At 44.0% G+C, this 16,643-nt stretch overlaps 1 protein-coding gene across 1 annotated transcript in view; it reads left to right on the forward strand.

Moving 5' to 3' along the window:
* EVC (EvC ciliary complex subunit 1) overlaps positions 1-16,643 on the forward strand; it is a 561,189-nt gene that overhangs the window by 53,671 nt on the left and 490,875 nt on the right. The window contains exon 2 of the mRNA XM_053700301.1: positions 1,794-2,774. Coding sequence (XP_053556276.1) covers positions 1,794-2,774 — 981 coding nt within the window. The remainder of the gene's footprint in view (positions 1-1,793; positions 2,775-16,643) is intronic.

The following is a 16,643-nucleotide window of genomic DNA, read 5'->3' on the forward strand; positions in this document are numbered from 1 at the left end:
AATCACTCTCGAATTTGCCGCCAAACCTCCGTATTGCACTCCAGGAGGTACACTACTGACGTCACGCTGACACGCTAATCTTGCCTAGCGTGATGACGCATGGCACGGCGTTGCCATAGCAACGTCTAAGCGTCCGGCGGTGGAGAAATGGGGAATACCCGATGCTACTGTGCGCATGACAGGAAAAAGGTATAGTGTTTGGAAGAAATGTTGCTAACGGCAACCAATGAACACAATAGTCAGCGAGATCACAGACTCACCGGGTATTCCCTAGCAGGAGGCAGCAGTACTTAAAATCATTTGGACCATGGTACACAATACTGACAGGGTAGTGAATGCATGGACTAAGGACAGCACTAGCCGGGCAAATAAGCGTGTATATCGCATTATTAGCATACTACTATTAGACCAATAGTGTAAAAAATACACATATATGGAAATGTTGCTACACCTGCAGCCCAGAGTTATCCTATTTAAGTGACATCCTAGTCCACCCATAGAGAACCACTATTAAAATGAATACACATTGTAGAGCCCTAACCTACTTCAGGCAACTTGGAGTATGGTAGAATGTATATGTCAAATAAGCGGACACCCTCTACTACGATACTTGGAAGACATAGATACTAAAGATCTATAGTGTTTAATAGAAAGGGCTAAAATCCAGGGTGGTGTTAAGTCCCTTTGGGGCCAGAGTATCTAGTTTAAAGATCCATCAGCTCTCACGTTGGAGTAATGTTTTGCCTCTATCCCCTCCCCTTGGGTTAGGTGGGATATGATCTATAAGCATAGATCTAATGCTGGACACCGGGTGTTTCAGTAATGCACAGTGGCGTGCCACGGGTTGGTCTGATTCTCCATTTTTTAATGCTTCTCGGATCGCAAAACGATGGTTTGCCATCCGGTCTCGAAAAGAGGTGATTGTCTTTCCAATGTACACCAGGGCACACGGACAGGTGAGCATGTAAACCACATGCGTACTTGTGCAGCTCAAGCGATGATTTATTTTATACCGCTGATTCTTATGGGGATGCTGAAAGGAGTCTCCTTTACGCATGCTGTTGCATGTGGTGCAGCTCCCACAGGGGAAGCATCCTTTTCTTGATGATTTCAACCAGGACTCTGTTTTGTAGTGATTCACAGGATCAGATTTAACGAGAATGTCCCTCAAATTCCTGGATCTCCGATACACCAACCTAGGTGCTGTCATATTCTGAAATGGTAAGGAGGGGTCAATACCAACCACAGGCCAGTGGCGACGTGCAGCGTTAGATATGCGTTCACATCCAGGTGTGAATGTAGTAATCAGGTTGAGTTGCTTTGATGTGTCCTTGTTGCGAATACCAGTGTCCGTTTGTATATCTGGCCCCAGTAGTTTCCTTTGGGTGTCCAAGATTTCTTTCATAGGATAGCCTCTCCTTTTCAATTTCTCACCCATCTCCTTAACTTGGATCTTCTGCAGGGGTGTCTCGCTATTGTTTCTCAGTGCTCTAGTGAGTTGGGAGGTGAGAATACCCTTTTTCTGGTGTTTAGGGTGAAAGCTGCTGGCATGTAACAATGAATTTCTGTCGGTTGGTTTAGTGTACAACTTGGTACCAAACCTTAGGTTGCCCGAGTCATTCACCTTAAAAACATTGAGGTCTAAGAAATTCACACCCTCAAGACTGAATTCAAGCTTGAATCGTATAGGACTGACCATGAGGTTCAAATGTGACACCCACTCCCGCAATGATGGCTCGCCCCCTCGCCATACAAGGAACACATCATCGATATAGCTTTTGGTTATTGAGGAGGTCAGTAGATTAGAAATAAAGATCAAAATAGAATTGGACGCCATCAAACTGCAGAGCTTCCACGTCTTGGAAAATGACACCAGTCAGGAGTGGGTGGGTAAATTGGATGGCATGGTGAGCAAATACCGCAGTGATTTGATAGCCTTCAAAAATAAAAAATTGAACAATGTGGAGAGTGATTACAGGGAACGGCGGGTATACAAATGGCTGTATGGTAAAGATGAGTTGCCATACAGGCGACGTAGAAATCTTAGATCTAAGAACACCCTTAGCATTGTTGACAGCAGTGGAGGTGATTCCTCTGGTACTGAGACCACTTCTGAGGTCCCGGCACTAAGGGAGAACACACAACAGATACAATCTTCTTCCTCTTTTTTAGGGGTCAGCACGAGGTCCAATATGAAACCACCAATACACAGTACTACCAAAAGAAATCAAAAAGAGGGAGGACACGGAGGGGGGGGCCACAAATCAAAATCAGAAACAAACAAAGAAGAAACAAATATAGTGTTTAATCTTAGCAGCAGACCATTAAGTGAGGCTGAAATAAATTTGCTTAATCGAGGTCTATCCTTTGTGCCAACTCCACATGTAGACACTTTTGAGAGGATGGTCGATGTACACAGGTTTCAGCGCCAATTAAAATTGAGAGACCATTTTAGAGAACAAGAATATTCTCCTGAACCATTCAAAAAGAAATCTACATACGAACCACCCCACACTCATGCTTCCATCAGGAATTACACTAGAATACTCACACAAAGTGTTAATGAAGCTTCAAATGTAGCCCCCTACCCTAATTTGACCAAGGGTGAAAGAGATGCTCTTATTGGGTTAAGTAATGATAGATCAGTCATAGTCCGCCCTGCGGACAAGGGTGGTTCTATCGTGGTGCTTGACTATACAGATTATAGACAAGAAGACCTTAGACAGCTGTCTGACACAACTACATACGTAAAACTTAAAGGGAATCCTACACAGGTATATAAAGCTGCTATTGATAATTTTCTACAATGCAGTTTGGAAGCAGGATTTATTAATGAAAAAGAACTACATTTTTGATCACTGAACACCCAATAGTCCCTGTGCTCTATCTACTGCCTAAGGTTCACAAGACGCTAGTGAACCCCCCGGGCAGACCTATCGTTTCTGCCCGAGGATCGGTTTTGACTAACCTTGCCATCTACATTGACTCTTTCCTACAGACCGTTGTTAAAAATACTAGGGCTTATCTACAGGATTCCCCTAGTCTACTCAGGATATTATCTGGTTTTTCTAATTTGCAATATGATGACATTTTGGTGACCATGGATGTTGACAGCCTCTATACTGTCATCCCCCATATTGAGGGGGTGGAGGCTGTCAGATCCATGGTGACTGGTAATGAGTATTATGTGGGTCCCCCGATTGAATTCATTTGTGAACTGTTAATGATCTGTCTAGAGAAAAACTACTTTAAGTTTGAGGATTGTTATTATTTACAGAAAGCTGGCACGGCCATGGGGTCAAATGTGGCACCCACCTACGCCAACATCTATATGGCATGGTACGAGCAAGAACTCATGAAGCCGTTTGAACACTCGCAAGTGATTTATTACACTCGCTATATCGATGATGTGTTCCTTGTATGGCGAGGGGGCGAGCCATCATTGCGGGAGTGGGTGTCACATTTGAACCTCATGGTCAGTCCTATACGATTCAAGCTTGAATTCAGTCTTGAGGGTGTGAATTTCTTAGACCTCAATGTTTTTAAGGTGAATGACTCGGGCAACCTAAGGTTTGGTACCAAGTTGTACACTAAACCAACCGACAGAAATTCATTGTTACATGCCAGCAGCTTTCACCCTAAACACCAGAAAAAGGGTATTTCTCCAACATAGGTGTGTCCGGTCCACGGCGTCATCCTTACTTGTGGGATATTCTCTTCCCCAACAGGAAATGGCAAAGAGCCCAGCAAAGCTGGTCACATGATCCCTCCTAGGCTCCGCCTACCCCAGTCATTCTCTTTGCCGTTGTACAGGCAACATCTCCACGGAGATGGCTTAGAGTTTTTTAGTGTTTAACTGTAGTTTTTCATTATTCAATCAAGAGTTTGTTATTTTCAAATAGTGCTGGTACGTACTATTTACTCAGAAACAGAAAAGAGATGAAGAATTCTGTTTGTATGAGGAAAATGATTTTAGCAACCGTAACTAAAATCCATGGCTGTTCCACACAGGACTGTTGAGAGCAATTAACTTCAGTTGGGGGAACAGTGTGCAGTCCCTTGCTGCTTGAGGTATGACACATTCTAACAAGACGATGTAATGCTGGAAGCTGTCATTTTCCCTATGGGATCCGGTAAGCCATGTTTATTACGATTGTAAATAAGGGCTTCACAAGGGCTTATTTAGACTGTAGACTTTTTCTGGGCTAAATCGATTGATTATTAACTCATATTTAGCCTTGAGGAATCATTTATTCTGGGTATTTTGATATAATAATATCGGCAGGCACTGTTTTAGACACCTTATTCTTTAGGGGCTTTCCCAAAGCATAGGCAGAGTCTCATTTTCGCGCCGGTGTTGCGCACTTGTTTTTGAGAGGCATGGCATGCAGTCGCATGTGAGAGGAGCTCTGATACTTATAAAAGACTTCTGAAGGCGTCATTTGGTATCGTATTCCCCTTTGGGTTTGGTTGGGTCTCAGCAAAGCAGATACCAGGGACTGTAAAGGGGTTAAAGTTAAAAACGGCTCCGGTTCCGTTATTTTAAGGGTTAAAGCTTCCAAATTTGGTGTGCAATACTTTTAAGGCTTTAAGACACTGTGGTGAAATTTTGGTGAATTTTGAACAATTCCTTCATATTTTTTCGCAATTGCAGTAATAAAGTGTGTTCAGTTTAAAATTTAAAGTGACAGTAACGGTTTTATTTTAAAACGTTTTTTGTACTTTCTTATCAAGTTTATGCCTGTTTAACATGTCTGAACTACCAGATAGACTGTGTTCTGAATGTGGGGAAGCCAGAATTCCTATTCATTTAAATAAATGTGATTTATGTGATAATGACAATGATGCCCAAGATGATTCCTCAAGTGAGGGGAGTAAGCATGGTACTGCATCATTCCCTCCTTCGTCTACACGAGTCTTGCCCACTCAGGAGGCCCCTAGTACATCTAGCGCGCCAATACTCCTTACTATGCAACAATTAACGGCTGTAATGGATAATTCTGTCAAAAACATTTTAGCCAAAATGAACCCTTGTCAGCGTAAGCGTGGCTGCTCTGTTTTAGTTACTGAAGAGCATGACGACGCTGATATTAATATCTCTGAAGGGCCCCTAACCCAATCTGAGGGGGCCAGGGAGGTTTTGTCTGAGGGAGAAATTACTGATTTAGGGAACATTTCTCAGCAGGCTGAATCTGATGTGATTACATTTAAATTTAAGTTGGAACATCTCCGCATTTTGCTTAAGGAGGTATTATCCACTCTGGATGATTGTGAAAATTTGGTCATCCCAGAGAAACTATGTAAAATGGACAAGTTCCTAGAGGTGCCGGGGCTCCCAGAAGCTTTTCCTATACCCAAGCGGGTGGCGGACATTGTTAATAAAGAATGGGAAAGGCCCGGTATTCCTTTCGTCCCTCCCCCCATATTTAAAAAATTGTTTCCTATGGTCGACCCCAGAAAGGACTTATGGCAGTCAGTCCCTAAGGTCGAGGGAGCGGTTTCTACTTTAAACAAACGCACCACTATTCCCATAGAGGATAGTTGTGCTTTCAAAGATCCTATGGATAAAAAATTAGAAGGTTTGCTTAAAAAGATGTTTGTTCAGCAGGGTTACCTTCTACAACCCATTTCATGCATTGTCCCTGTCACTACAGCCGCATATTTCTGGTTTGATGAACTGATCAAGGTGCTCGATAGTGACTCTCCTCCTTATGAGGAGATTATGGACAGAATCAATGCTCTCAAATTGGCTAATTCTTTCACTCTAGACGCCTCTTTGCAATTGGCTAAGTTAGCGGCTAAGAATTCTGGGTTTGCTATTGTGGCGCGCAGAGCGCTTTGGTTGAAATCTTGGTCGGCTGATGCGTCTTCCAAGAACAAGCTACTAAACATTCCTTTCAAGGGGAAAACGCTGTTTGGTCCTGACTTGAAAGAGATTATCTCTGATATCACTGGGGGTAAGGGCCACGCCCTTCCTCAGGATCGGCCTTTCAAGGCAAAAAATAGACCTAATTTTCGTCCCTTTCGTAAAAACGGACCAGCCCAAAGTGCTACGTCCTCTAAGCAAGAGGGTAATACTTCTCAGGCCAAGCCAGCTTGGAGACCAATGCAAGGCTGGAATAAGGGAAAGCAGGCCAAGAAACCTGCCACTGCTACCAAGACAGCATGAAATATTGGCCCCCGATCCGGGACCGGATCTGGTGGGGGGCAGACTTTCTCTCTTCGCTCAGGCTTGGGCAAGAGATGTTCTGGATCCTTGGGCGCTAGAAATAGTCTCCCAGGGCTATCTTCTGGAATTCAAGGGACTTCCCCCAAGGGGGAGGTTCCACAGGTCTCAGTTGTCTTCAGACCACATAAAAAGACAGGCGTTCTTACATTGTGTAGAAGACCTGTTAAAAATGGGAGTGATTCATCCTGTTCCATTAAGAGAACAAGGGATGGGGTTCTACTCCAATCTGTTCATAGTTCCCAAAAAAGAGGGAACGTTCAGACCAATCCTAGATCTCAAGATCTTAAACAAATTTCTCAAGGTCCCATCGTTCAAGATGGAAACCATTCGAACTATCCTTCCTTCCATCCAGGAAGGTCAATTCATGACCACGGTGGATTTAAAGGATGCGTATCTACATATTCCTATCCACAAGGAACATCATCGGTTCCTAAGGTTTGCATTCCTGGACAAACATTACCAGTTTGTGGCGCTTCCCTTCGGATTAGCCACTGCTCCAAGGATTTTCACAAAGGTACTAGGGTCCCTTCTAGCGGTGCTAAGACCAAGGGGCATTGCAGTAGTACCCTACCTGGACGACATTCTGATTCAAGCGTCGTCCCTCCCTCGAGCAAAGGCTCACACGGACATCGTCCTGGCCTTTCTCAGATCTCACGGCTGGAAAGTGAACGTGGAAAAGAGTTCTCTATCACCGTCAACAAGGGTTCCCTTCTTGGGAACAATTATAGACTCCTCAGAAATGAGGATTTTTCTAACAGAGGCCAGAATAACAAAGCTTCTGGACTCTTGTCGGATACTTCATTCCGTTCCTCTTCCTTCCGTAGCTCAGTGCATGGAAGTGATCGGGTTGATGGTAGCGGCAATGGACATAGTTCCTTTTGCGCGCATTCATCTAAGACCATTACAACTGTGCATGCTCAGTCAGTGGAATGGGGACTATACAGACTTGTCTCCAAAGATACAAGTAAATCAGAGGACCAGAGACTCACTCCGTTGGTGGCTGTCCCTGGACAACCTGTCACAAGGGATGACATTCCGCAGACCAGAGTGGGTCATTGTCACGACCGACGCCAGTCTGACGGGCTGGGGCGCGGTCTGGGGATCCCTGAAAGCTCAGGGTCTTTGGTCTCGGGAAGAATCTCTTCTACCGATAAATATTCTGGAACTGAGAGCGATATTCAATGCTCTCAAGGCTTGGCCTCAGCTAGCAAGGACCAAGTTCATACGGTTTCAATCAGACAACATGACGACTGTTGCGTACATCAACCATCAGGGGGGAACAAGGAGTTCCCTAGCGATGGAGGAAGTGACCAAGATTATTCTATGGGCGGAGTCTCACTCCTGCCACCTGTCTGCTATCCACATCCCGGGAGTGGAAAATTGGGAAGCGGATTTTCTGAGTCGTCAGACATTGCATCCGGGGGAGTGGGAACTCCATCCGGAAATCTTTGCCCTAGTCACTCAGCTGTGGGGCATTCCAGACATGGATCTAATGGCCTCTCGTCAGAACTTCAAAGTTCCCTGTTACGGGTCCAGATCCAGGGATCCCAAGGCGGCTCTAGTGATGCACTAGTAGCACCTTGGACCTTCAAACTAGCTTATGTGTTCCCGCCGTTTCCTCTCATTCCCAGGCTGGTAGCCAGGATCAATCAGGAGAGGGCGTCGGTGATCTTGATAGCTCCTGCGTGGCCACGCAGGACTTGGTATGCAGATCTGGTGAATATGTCATCGGCTCCACCTTGGAAGCTACCTTTGAGACGAGACCTTCTTGTTCAGGGTCCGTTCGAACATCCGAATCTGGTTTCACTCCAGCTGACTGCCTGGAGATTGAACGCTTGATTTTATCGAAGCGAGGTTTCTCAGATTCTGTTATCAATACTCTTGTTCAGGCCAGAAAGCCTGTAACTAGAAAGATTTACCACAAAATTTGGAAAAAATATATCTGTTGGTGTGAATCTAAAGGATTCCCTTGGGACAAGGTTAAGATTCCTAGGATTCTATCCTTCCTTCAAGAAGGATTGGAAAAAGGATTATCGGCAAGTTCCCTGAAGGGACAGATTTCTGCCTTGTCGGTGTTACTTCACAAAAAGCTGGCAGCTGTGCCAGATGTTCAAGCCTTTGTTCAGGCTTTGGTTAGAATTAAGCCTGTTTACAAACCTTTGACTCCTCCTTGGAGTCTCAATTTAGTTCTTTCAGTTCTTCAGGGGGTTCCGTTTGAACCCTTACATTCCATTGATATTAAGTTATTATCTTGGAAAGTTTTGTTTTTAGTTGCAATTTCTTCTGCTAGAAGAGTTTCAGAATTATCTGCTCTGCAGTGTTCCCCTCCTTATCTGGTGTTCCATGCAGATAAGGTGGTTTTACGTACTAAACCTGGTTTTCTTCCAAAAGTTGTTTCTAACAAAAACATTAACCAGGAGATTATCGTGCCTTCTCTGTGTCCGAAACCAGTTTCAAAGAAGGAACGTTTGTTGCACAATTTGGATGTTGTTCGCGCTCTAAAATTCTATTTAGATGCTACAAAGGATTTTAGACAAACATCTTCCTTGTTTGTTGTTTATTCAGGTAAAAGGAGAGGTCAAAAAGCAACTTCTACCTCTCTCTCTTTTTGGATTAAAAGCATCATCAGATTGGCTTACGAGACTGCCGGACGGCAGCCTCCCGAAAGAATCACAGCTCATTCCACTAGGGCTGTGGCTTCCACATGGGCCTTCAAGAACGAGGCTTCTGTTGATCAGATATGTAGGGCAGCGACTTGGTCTTCACTGCACACTTTTACCAAATTTTACAAGTTTGATACTTTTGCTTCTTCTGAGGCTATTTTTGGGAGAAAGGTTTTGCAAGCCGTGGTGCCTTCCATTTAGGTGACCTGATTTGCTCCCTCCCTTCATCCGTGTCCTAAAGCTTTGGTATTGGTTCCCACAAGTAAGGATGACGCCGTGGACCGGACACACCTATGTTGGAGAAAACAGAATTTATGTTTACCTGATAAATTTCTTTCTCCAACGGTGTGTCCGGTCCACGGCCCGCCCTGGTTTTTTTAATCAGGTCTGATAATTTATTTTCTTTAACTACAGTCACCACGGTACCATATGGTTTCTCCTATGCTAATATTCCTCCTTAACGTCGGTCGAATGACTGGGGTAGGCGGAGCCTAGGAGGGATCATGTGACCAGCTTTGCTGGGCTCTTTGCCATTTCCTGTTGGGGAAGAGAATATCCCACAAGTAAGGATGACGCCGTGGACCGGACACACCGTTGGAGAAAGAAATTTATCAGGTAAACATAAATTCTGTTTCTCACCTCCCAACTCACTAGAGCACTGAGAAACAATAGCGAGACACCCCTGCAGAAGATCCAAGTTAAGGAGATGGGTGAGAAATTGAAAAGGAGAGGCTATCCTATGAAAGAAATCTTGGACACCCAAAGGAAACTACTGGGGCCAGATATACAAACGGACACTGGTATTCGCAACAAGGACACATCAAAGCAACTCAACCTGATTACTACATTCACACCTGGATGTGAACGCATATCTAACGCTGCACGTCGCCACTGGCCTGTGGTTGGTATTGACCCCTCCTTACCATTTCAGAATATGACAGCACCTAGGTTGGTGTATCGGAGATCCAGGAATTTGAGGGACATTCTCGTTAAATCTGATCCTGTGAATCACTACAAAACAGAGTCCTGGTTGAAATCATCAAGAAAAGGATGCTTCCCCTGTGGGAGCTGCACCACATGCAACAGCATGCGTAAAGGAGACTCCTTTCAGCATCCCCATAAGAATCAGCGGTATAAAATAAATCATCGCTTGAGCTGCACAAGTACGCATGTGGTTTACATGCTCACCTGTCCGTGTGCCCTGGTGTACATTGGAAAGACAATCACCTCTTTTCGAGACCGGATGGCAAACCATCGTTTTGCGATCCGAGAAGCATTAAAAAATGGAGAATCAGACCAACCCGTGGCACGCCACTGTGCATTACTGAAACACCCGGTGTCCAGCATTAGATCTATGCTTATAGATCATATCCCACCTAACCCAAGGGGAGGGGATAGAGGCAAAACATTACTCCAACGTGAGAGCTGATGGATCTTTAAACTAGATACTCTGGCCCCAAAGGGACTTAACACCACCCTGGATTTTAGCCCTTTCTATTAAACACTATAGATCTTTAGTATCTATGTCTTCCAAGTATCGTAGTAGAGGGTGTCCGCTTATTTGACATATACATTCTACCATACTCCAAGTTGCCTGAAGTAGGTTAGGGCTCTACAATGTGTATTCATTTTAATAGTGGTTCTCTATGGGTGGACTAGGATGTCACTTAAATAGGATAACTCTGGGCTGCAGGTGTAGCAACATTTCCATATATGTGTATTTCTCCAACATAGGTGTGTCCGGTCCACGGCGTCATCCTTACTTGTGGGATATTCTCTTCCCCAACAGGAAATGGCAAAGAGCCCAGCAAAGCTGGTCACATGATCCCTCCTAGGCTCCGCCTTCCCCAGTCATTCTCTTTGCCGTTGTACAGGCAACATCTCCACGGAGATGGCTTAGAGTTTTTTGGTGTTTAAATGTAGTTTTTATTCTTCAATCAAGAGTTTGTTATTTTAAAATAGTGCTGGTATGTACTATTTACTCTGAAACAGGAAAGAGATGAAGATTTCTGTTTGTAAGAGGAAAATGATTTTAGCAACCGTTACTAAAATCGATGGCTGTTTCCACACAGGACTGTTGAGAGGAATTAACTTCAGTTGGGGGAAACAGTGAGCAGACTTTTGCTGCTTGAGGTATGACACATTTCTAACAAGACTCGGTAATGCTGGAAGCTGTCATTTTCCCTATGGGAACCGGTAAGCCATTTTCTTAGTTTAAGTAAAAGAATAAAGGGCTTCATTAGGGCTTAAAAAACTGGTAGACATTTTTCTGGGCTAAAACGATTACTTTACTAAGTATATTTGGCAGATTATTACTTTTAATAGTTGTTAAATCTTGGGGATTGTTTTAATAAAAACGGCAGGCACTGTATTGGACACCTTTTTCACTGGGGGCCTTTTCTAGTCATAGACAGAGCCTCATTTTCGCGCCTCTAATGCGCAGTTGTTTTTGGAAAGCATGGCATGCAGATGCATGTGTGAGGAGCTAAGAACCACTGAAAAAGCTTATAGAAGGCATCATTTGGTATCGTATTCCCCTCTGGGCTTGGTTGGGTCTCAGCAAAGCAGATACCTGGGACTGTATAGGGGTTAAAGCGTTATTTTAAGGGTTAAAGCTTTCAAATTTGGTGTGCAATACTTTTAAGGCTTTAAGTTACTGTGGTGAAATTTTGGTGAAATTTGAACAATTCCTTCATACTTTTTCACATATTCAGTAATAAAGTGTGTTCAGTTTGAAATTTAAAGGGACAGTAACGGTTTTATTGTAAAACGTTTTTTGTGCTTTGTTCACAAGTTTAAGCCTGTTTAACATGTCTGAACCATCAGATAACGATGTTCTATATGTATGAAAGCCAATGTGTCTCCCCATTTAAATATATGTGATATATTTGTGTCATAATGTCCAAACAAAGTAGGGATAATAATGCCATAGATATGATATTGCCCAAGATGATTTCTCTAATGAGGGGAGTAAGCATGGTACTGCATCATCCCCTTCTGTGTCTACACCAGTTTTGCCCACACAAGAGGCCCCTAGTACATCTAGTGCGCCAATACTTATTACCATACAACAATTAATGGCTGTAATGGATAATTCTATTGCATGCATTTTTTCCAAAATGCCTACTTATCAGAGAAAGCGTGATTGCTCTGTTTTAAACACTGAAGAGCAAGAGGACGCTGATGATATCTGTTCTGACATACCCTCACACCTATCTGAAGGGGCCAGGAGGGAGGTTTTGTCTGAGGGAGAAATTTCAGATTCAGGGAAAATTTCTCAACAAGCAGAACCTGATATTGTAACTTTTAAATTTAAATTTCAACATCTCCACGCACTACTTAAGGAGGTATTATCTACTCTGGATGATTGTGACAATTTGGTCATTCCAGAGAAATTAGGTAAGATGGACAAGTTCCTAGAGGTTCCGGTGCCCCCCGATGTTTTTCCTATACCCAAGCGGGTGGCGGACATAGTAAATAAGGAGTGGGAAAGGCCCGGCATACCTTTTGTCCTCCCCCTATATTTAAGAAATTAGTTCCTATAGTCGACCCCAGAAAGGACTTATAGCATACAGTCCCCAAGGTCGAGGGGGCGGTTTCTACTCTAAACAAACGCACTTCTATTCCTATAGAAGATAGTTGTGCTTTCAAGATCCTATGGATTAAAGGTTAGAGGGTTTGCTTAAAAAGATGTTTGTTCAGCAAGGTTACCTTCTACAACCAATTTCATGCATTGTTCCTTTCATACAGCTGCGTGTTTCTGGTTCGAAGAACTAGAAAAGTCGCTCAATAAAGAATCTTCGTACGAGGAGGTTTTGGACAGAGTTCAAGCTCTTAAATTGGCTAACTCTTTTTTATTTTAGATGCCGCTTTGCAATTAGCTAGTTTAGCGGCGAATAATTCAGGGTTTGCTATCGTGGCGCGCAGAGCGCTTTTGCTTAACATCCCTTTCAAGGGTAAAACACTGTTTGGCCCTGACTTGAAAGAGATTATTTCAGACATCACTGGGGGAAAGGGCCACGCCCTTCCTCTGGATAGGTCTTTTAAGGCTAAAAAGAAGCCAAATTTTCGTCCCTTTCACAGAAACGGACCAGCCTCAAATTCTACACCCTCTAAGCAAGAGGGTAATACTTCTCAAACCAAGCCAGCCTGGAGGCCGATGCAAGGCTGGAACAAGGGTAAGCAGGCCAAGTCACCTGCCACTGCTACCAAAACAGCATGAAGTGTTGGCCCCCGATCTGGGAAGGATCTGGTGGGGGGCAGACTTTCTCTCTTTGCTCAGGCTGGGGCAAGAGATGTTCAGGATCCTTGGGCGCTAGAAATAGTTTCTCAAGGTTATCTCCTGGAATTCAGGGAACTACCCCCAAGGGGAAGGTTCCACGGGTCTCAATTATCTTCGAACAGGCATTCTTACACTGTGTAGAAGACCTGTTAAGCATGGGAGTGATTCATCCTGTTCCATTAGGAGAACAAGGGATGGGTTTTTACTCCAACCTGTTCATAATTCCCAAAAAAGAGGGAACATTCAGACCTATTTTAGATCTCAAGATTCTAAACAAGTTTCTAAGGGTTTCATCATTCAAAATGGAAACCATTCGAACGATCCTTCCTACCATCCAGGAAGGTCAATTCATGACCACGGTGGACTTAAAGGATGCGTACCTACGTATTCCTATCCACAAGGAACATTTTCGGTTCCTAAGGTTCGCCCTTCTGGACAAGCATTACCTGTGGCACTTCCATTCGGATTAGCCACTGCTCCAAGGATTTTCACAAGGGTACTAGGGTCCCTTCTAGCGGTGCTAAGACCAAGGGGCATTGCAGTAGTACCTTACTTGGACGACATCCTGATTCAAGTGTCGTCTCTGTCAAAAGCAAGGGCTCATTCGGACATTGTCCTAGCCTTTCTCAGATCTCACAGGTGGAAAGTGAACATAGAAAAAAGTTCTCTGTCCCCGTCAACAAGAGTTCCCTTCTTGGGAACAATAATAGTTTCCTTAGAAATGAAGGTTTTTCTGACAGAGGCCAGAAAATCAAAGCTTCTAAGCTCTTGTCAGGTACTTCATTCTGTTCTTCTTCCTTCCATAGCGCAGTCCATGGAAGTAATAGGTTTGATGGTTGCGGCAATGGACATAGTTCCTTTTGCACGAATTCATCTAAGACCATTGCACCTGTGCATGCTCAGACAGTGGAATGGGGATTATACAGACTTGTCTCCGACGATACAAGTAGATCAAATAACCAGAGATTCACTCCATTGGTGGCTGACCCTGGACAACCTGTCACAGGGAATGAGCTTCCGCAGACCAGAATAGGTCATTGTCACGACCGACGCCAGTCTGGGGGGCTGGGGCGCGGTCTGGGAACCCCTGAAAACTCAGGGTCTATGGTTTCGGGAAGACTCTCTTCTCCCGATAAACATAATGGAACTGAGAGCGATATTCAATGCTCTCAAGGCTTGGCCTCGACTAGCAAAGGCCAAATTCATAAGGTTTCAATCAGACATCATGACGACTGTTACATATATCAACCATCAGGGGGTAACAAGGAGTTCCCTGGCGATGGAGGAGCATCCGGGGGAGTGGGAACTCCATCTGGAAATCTTTGCCCAAATAACTCAATTATGGGGCATTCCAGACTTGGTTCTGATGGCCTCTCGTCAGAACTTCATGGTCCCTTGTTACGGGTCCAAATCCAGGGATCCCAAGGCGACTCTATTGGATACAATAGTAGCACCTTGGATCTTCAACCTAGCTTATGTATTCCCACCGTTTCCTCTCATTCCCAGGCTGGTAGCCAGGATCAATCTGGAGAGGGCTTCGGTGACCTTGATAATAGTTCCTGTGTGGCCACGCAGGACTTGGTATGCAGACCTGGTGAATGTGTCATCGGCTCCACCATGGAAGCTACCTTTGAGACAGGACCTTCTTATTCAGGGTCCATTCGAACATCCGAATCTGGTTTTCCTCCAACTGACTGCTTGGAGTTTGAACGCTTGATTTTATCAAAGCGTGGGTTTTCAGATTCTGTAATAGATACTCTTATTCAGGCTAGAAAGCCTGTAACTAGAAACATTTACCATAATATATGGAAAAAATATATTTGTTGGTGTGAATCTAAAGGATTCCCATGGAACAAGATAAAAATTCCTAAGATTCTTTCCTTTCTACAAGAAGGTTTGTAGAAAGGATTTTCTGCGAGTTCTCTGAAGGGACAGATCTCTGCTTTATCTGTTTTACTTCACAAAGGGCTGGCAGCTGTGCCAGACGTTTAAGCGTTTGTTCAGGCTCTGGTTAGAATCAAGCCTGTTTACAGACCTTTGACTCTTCCCTGGAGTCTTAATCTAGTTCTTTCAGTTCTTCAAGGGGTTCCGTTTGAACCCTTACATTCCGTAGATATTAAGTTATTATCTTGGAAAGTTTTGTTTTAGGTTGCAATTTCTTCCGCTAGAAGAGTTTCTGAGTTATCTGCTCTGCAGTGTTCTCCGCCCTATCTGGTCCATGCAGATAAGGTGGTTTTACGTACTGAGCCTGGTTTTCTTCCGAAGGTTGTTTCCAACAAGAATATTAACCAGGAGATAGTTGTACCTTCTTTGTGTCCGAATCCAGTTTCATAGAAGGAACGTTTGTTACACAATTTGGACGTTGTCCGTGCTCTAAAATTCTATTTAGATGCTACAAAGGATTTCAGACAAACATCTTCCTTGTTTGTTGTTTATTCTGGTAAAAGGAGAGGTCAAAAAGCAACTTCTACCTCTCTATCTTTTTGGCTTAAAAGCATCATCAGATTGGCTTATGAGACTGCCGGACGGCAGCCTCCTGAAAGAATCACAGCTCATTCCACTAGGGCCGTGGCTTCCACATGGGCCTTTAAGAACGAGGCTTCTGTTGATCAGATATGTAAGGCAGCGACTTGGTCTTCACTGCACACTTTTACCAAATTTTACAAATTTTATACTTTTGCTTCTTCTGAGGCTATTTTTGGGAGAAAGGTTTTGCAAACCGTGGTGCCTTCCATCTAGGTGACCTGATTTGCTCCCTCCCATCATCCGTGTCCTAAAGCTTTGGTATTGGTTCCCACAAGTAAGGATGACGCCGTGGACCGGACACACCTATGTTGGAGAAAACAGAATTTATGTTTACCTGATAAATTACTTTCTCCAACGGTGTGTCCGGTCCACGGCCCGCCCTGGTTTTTTAATCAGGTCTGATGATTTATTTTCTTTAACTACAGTCACCACGGTATCATATGATTTCTCCTATGCAAATATTCCTCCTTTACGTCGGTCGAATGACTGGGGAAGGCGGAGCCTAGGAGGGATCATGTGACCAGCTTTGCTGGGCTCTTTGCCATTTCCTGTTGGGGAAGAGAATATCCCACAAGTAAGAATGACTCCGTGGACCGGACACACCGTTGGAGAAAGTAATTTATCAGGTAAACATAAATTCTGTTTTTTTACACTATTGGTCTAATAGTAGTATGCTAATAATGCGATATACACGCTTATTTGCCCGGCTAGTGCTGTCCTTAGTCCATGCATTCACTACCCTGTCAGTATTGTGTACCATGGTCCAAATGATTTTAAGTACTGCTGCCTCCTGCTAGGGAATACCCGGTGAGTCTGTGATCTCGCTGACTATTGTGTTCATTGGTTGCCGTTAGCAACATTTCTTCCAAACACTATACCTTTTTCCTGTCATGCGCACAGTAGCATCGGGTATTCCCCATTTCTCCACCGCCGGACGCTTAGA

Source organism: Bombina bombina, chromosome 2 (assembly GCF_027579735.1).
Source record: "Bombina bombina isolate aBomBom1 chromosome 2, aBomBom1.pri, whole genome shotgun sequence".
NCBI lineage: Eukaryota > Metazoa > Chordata > Amphibia > Anura > Bombinatoridae > Bombina > Bombina bombina.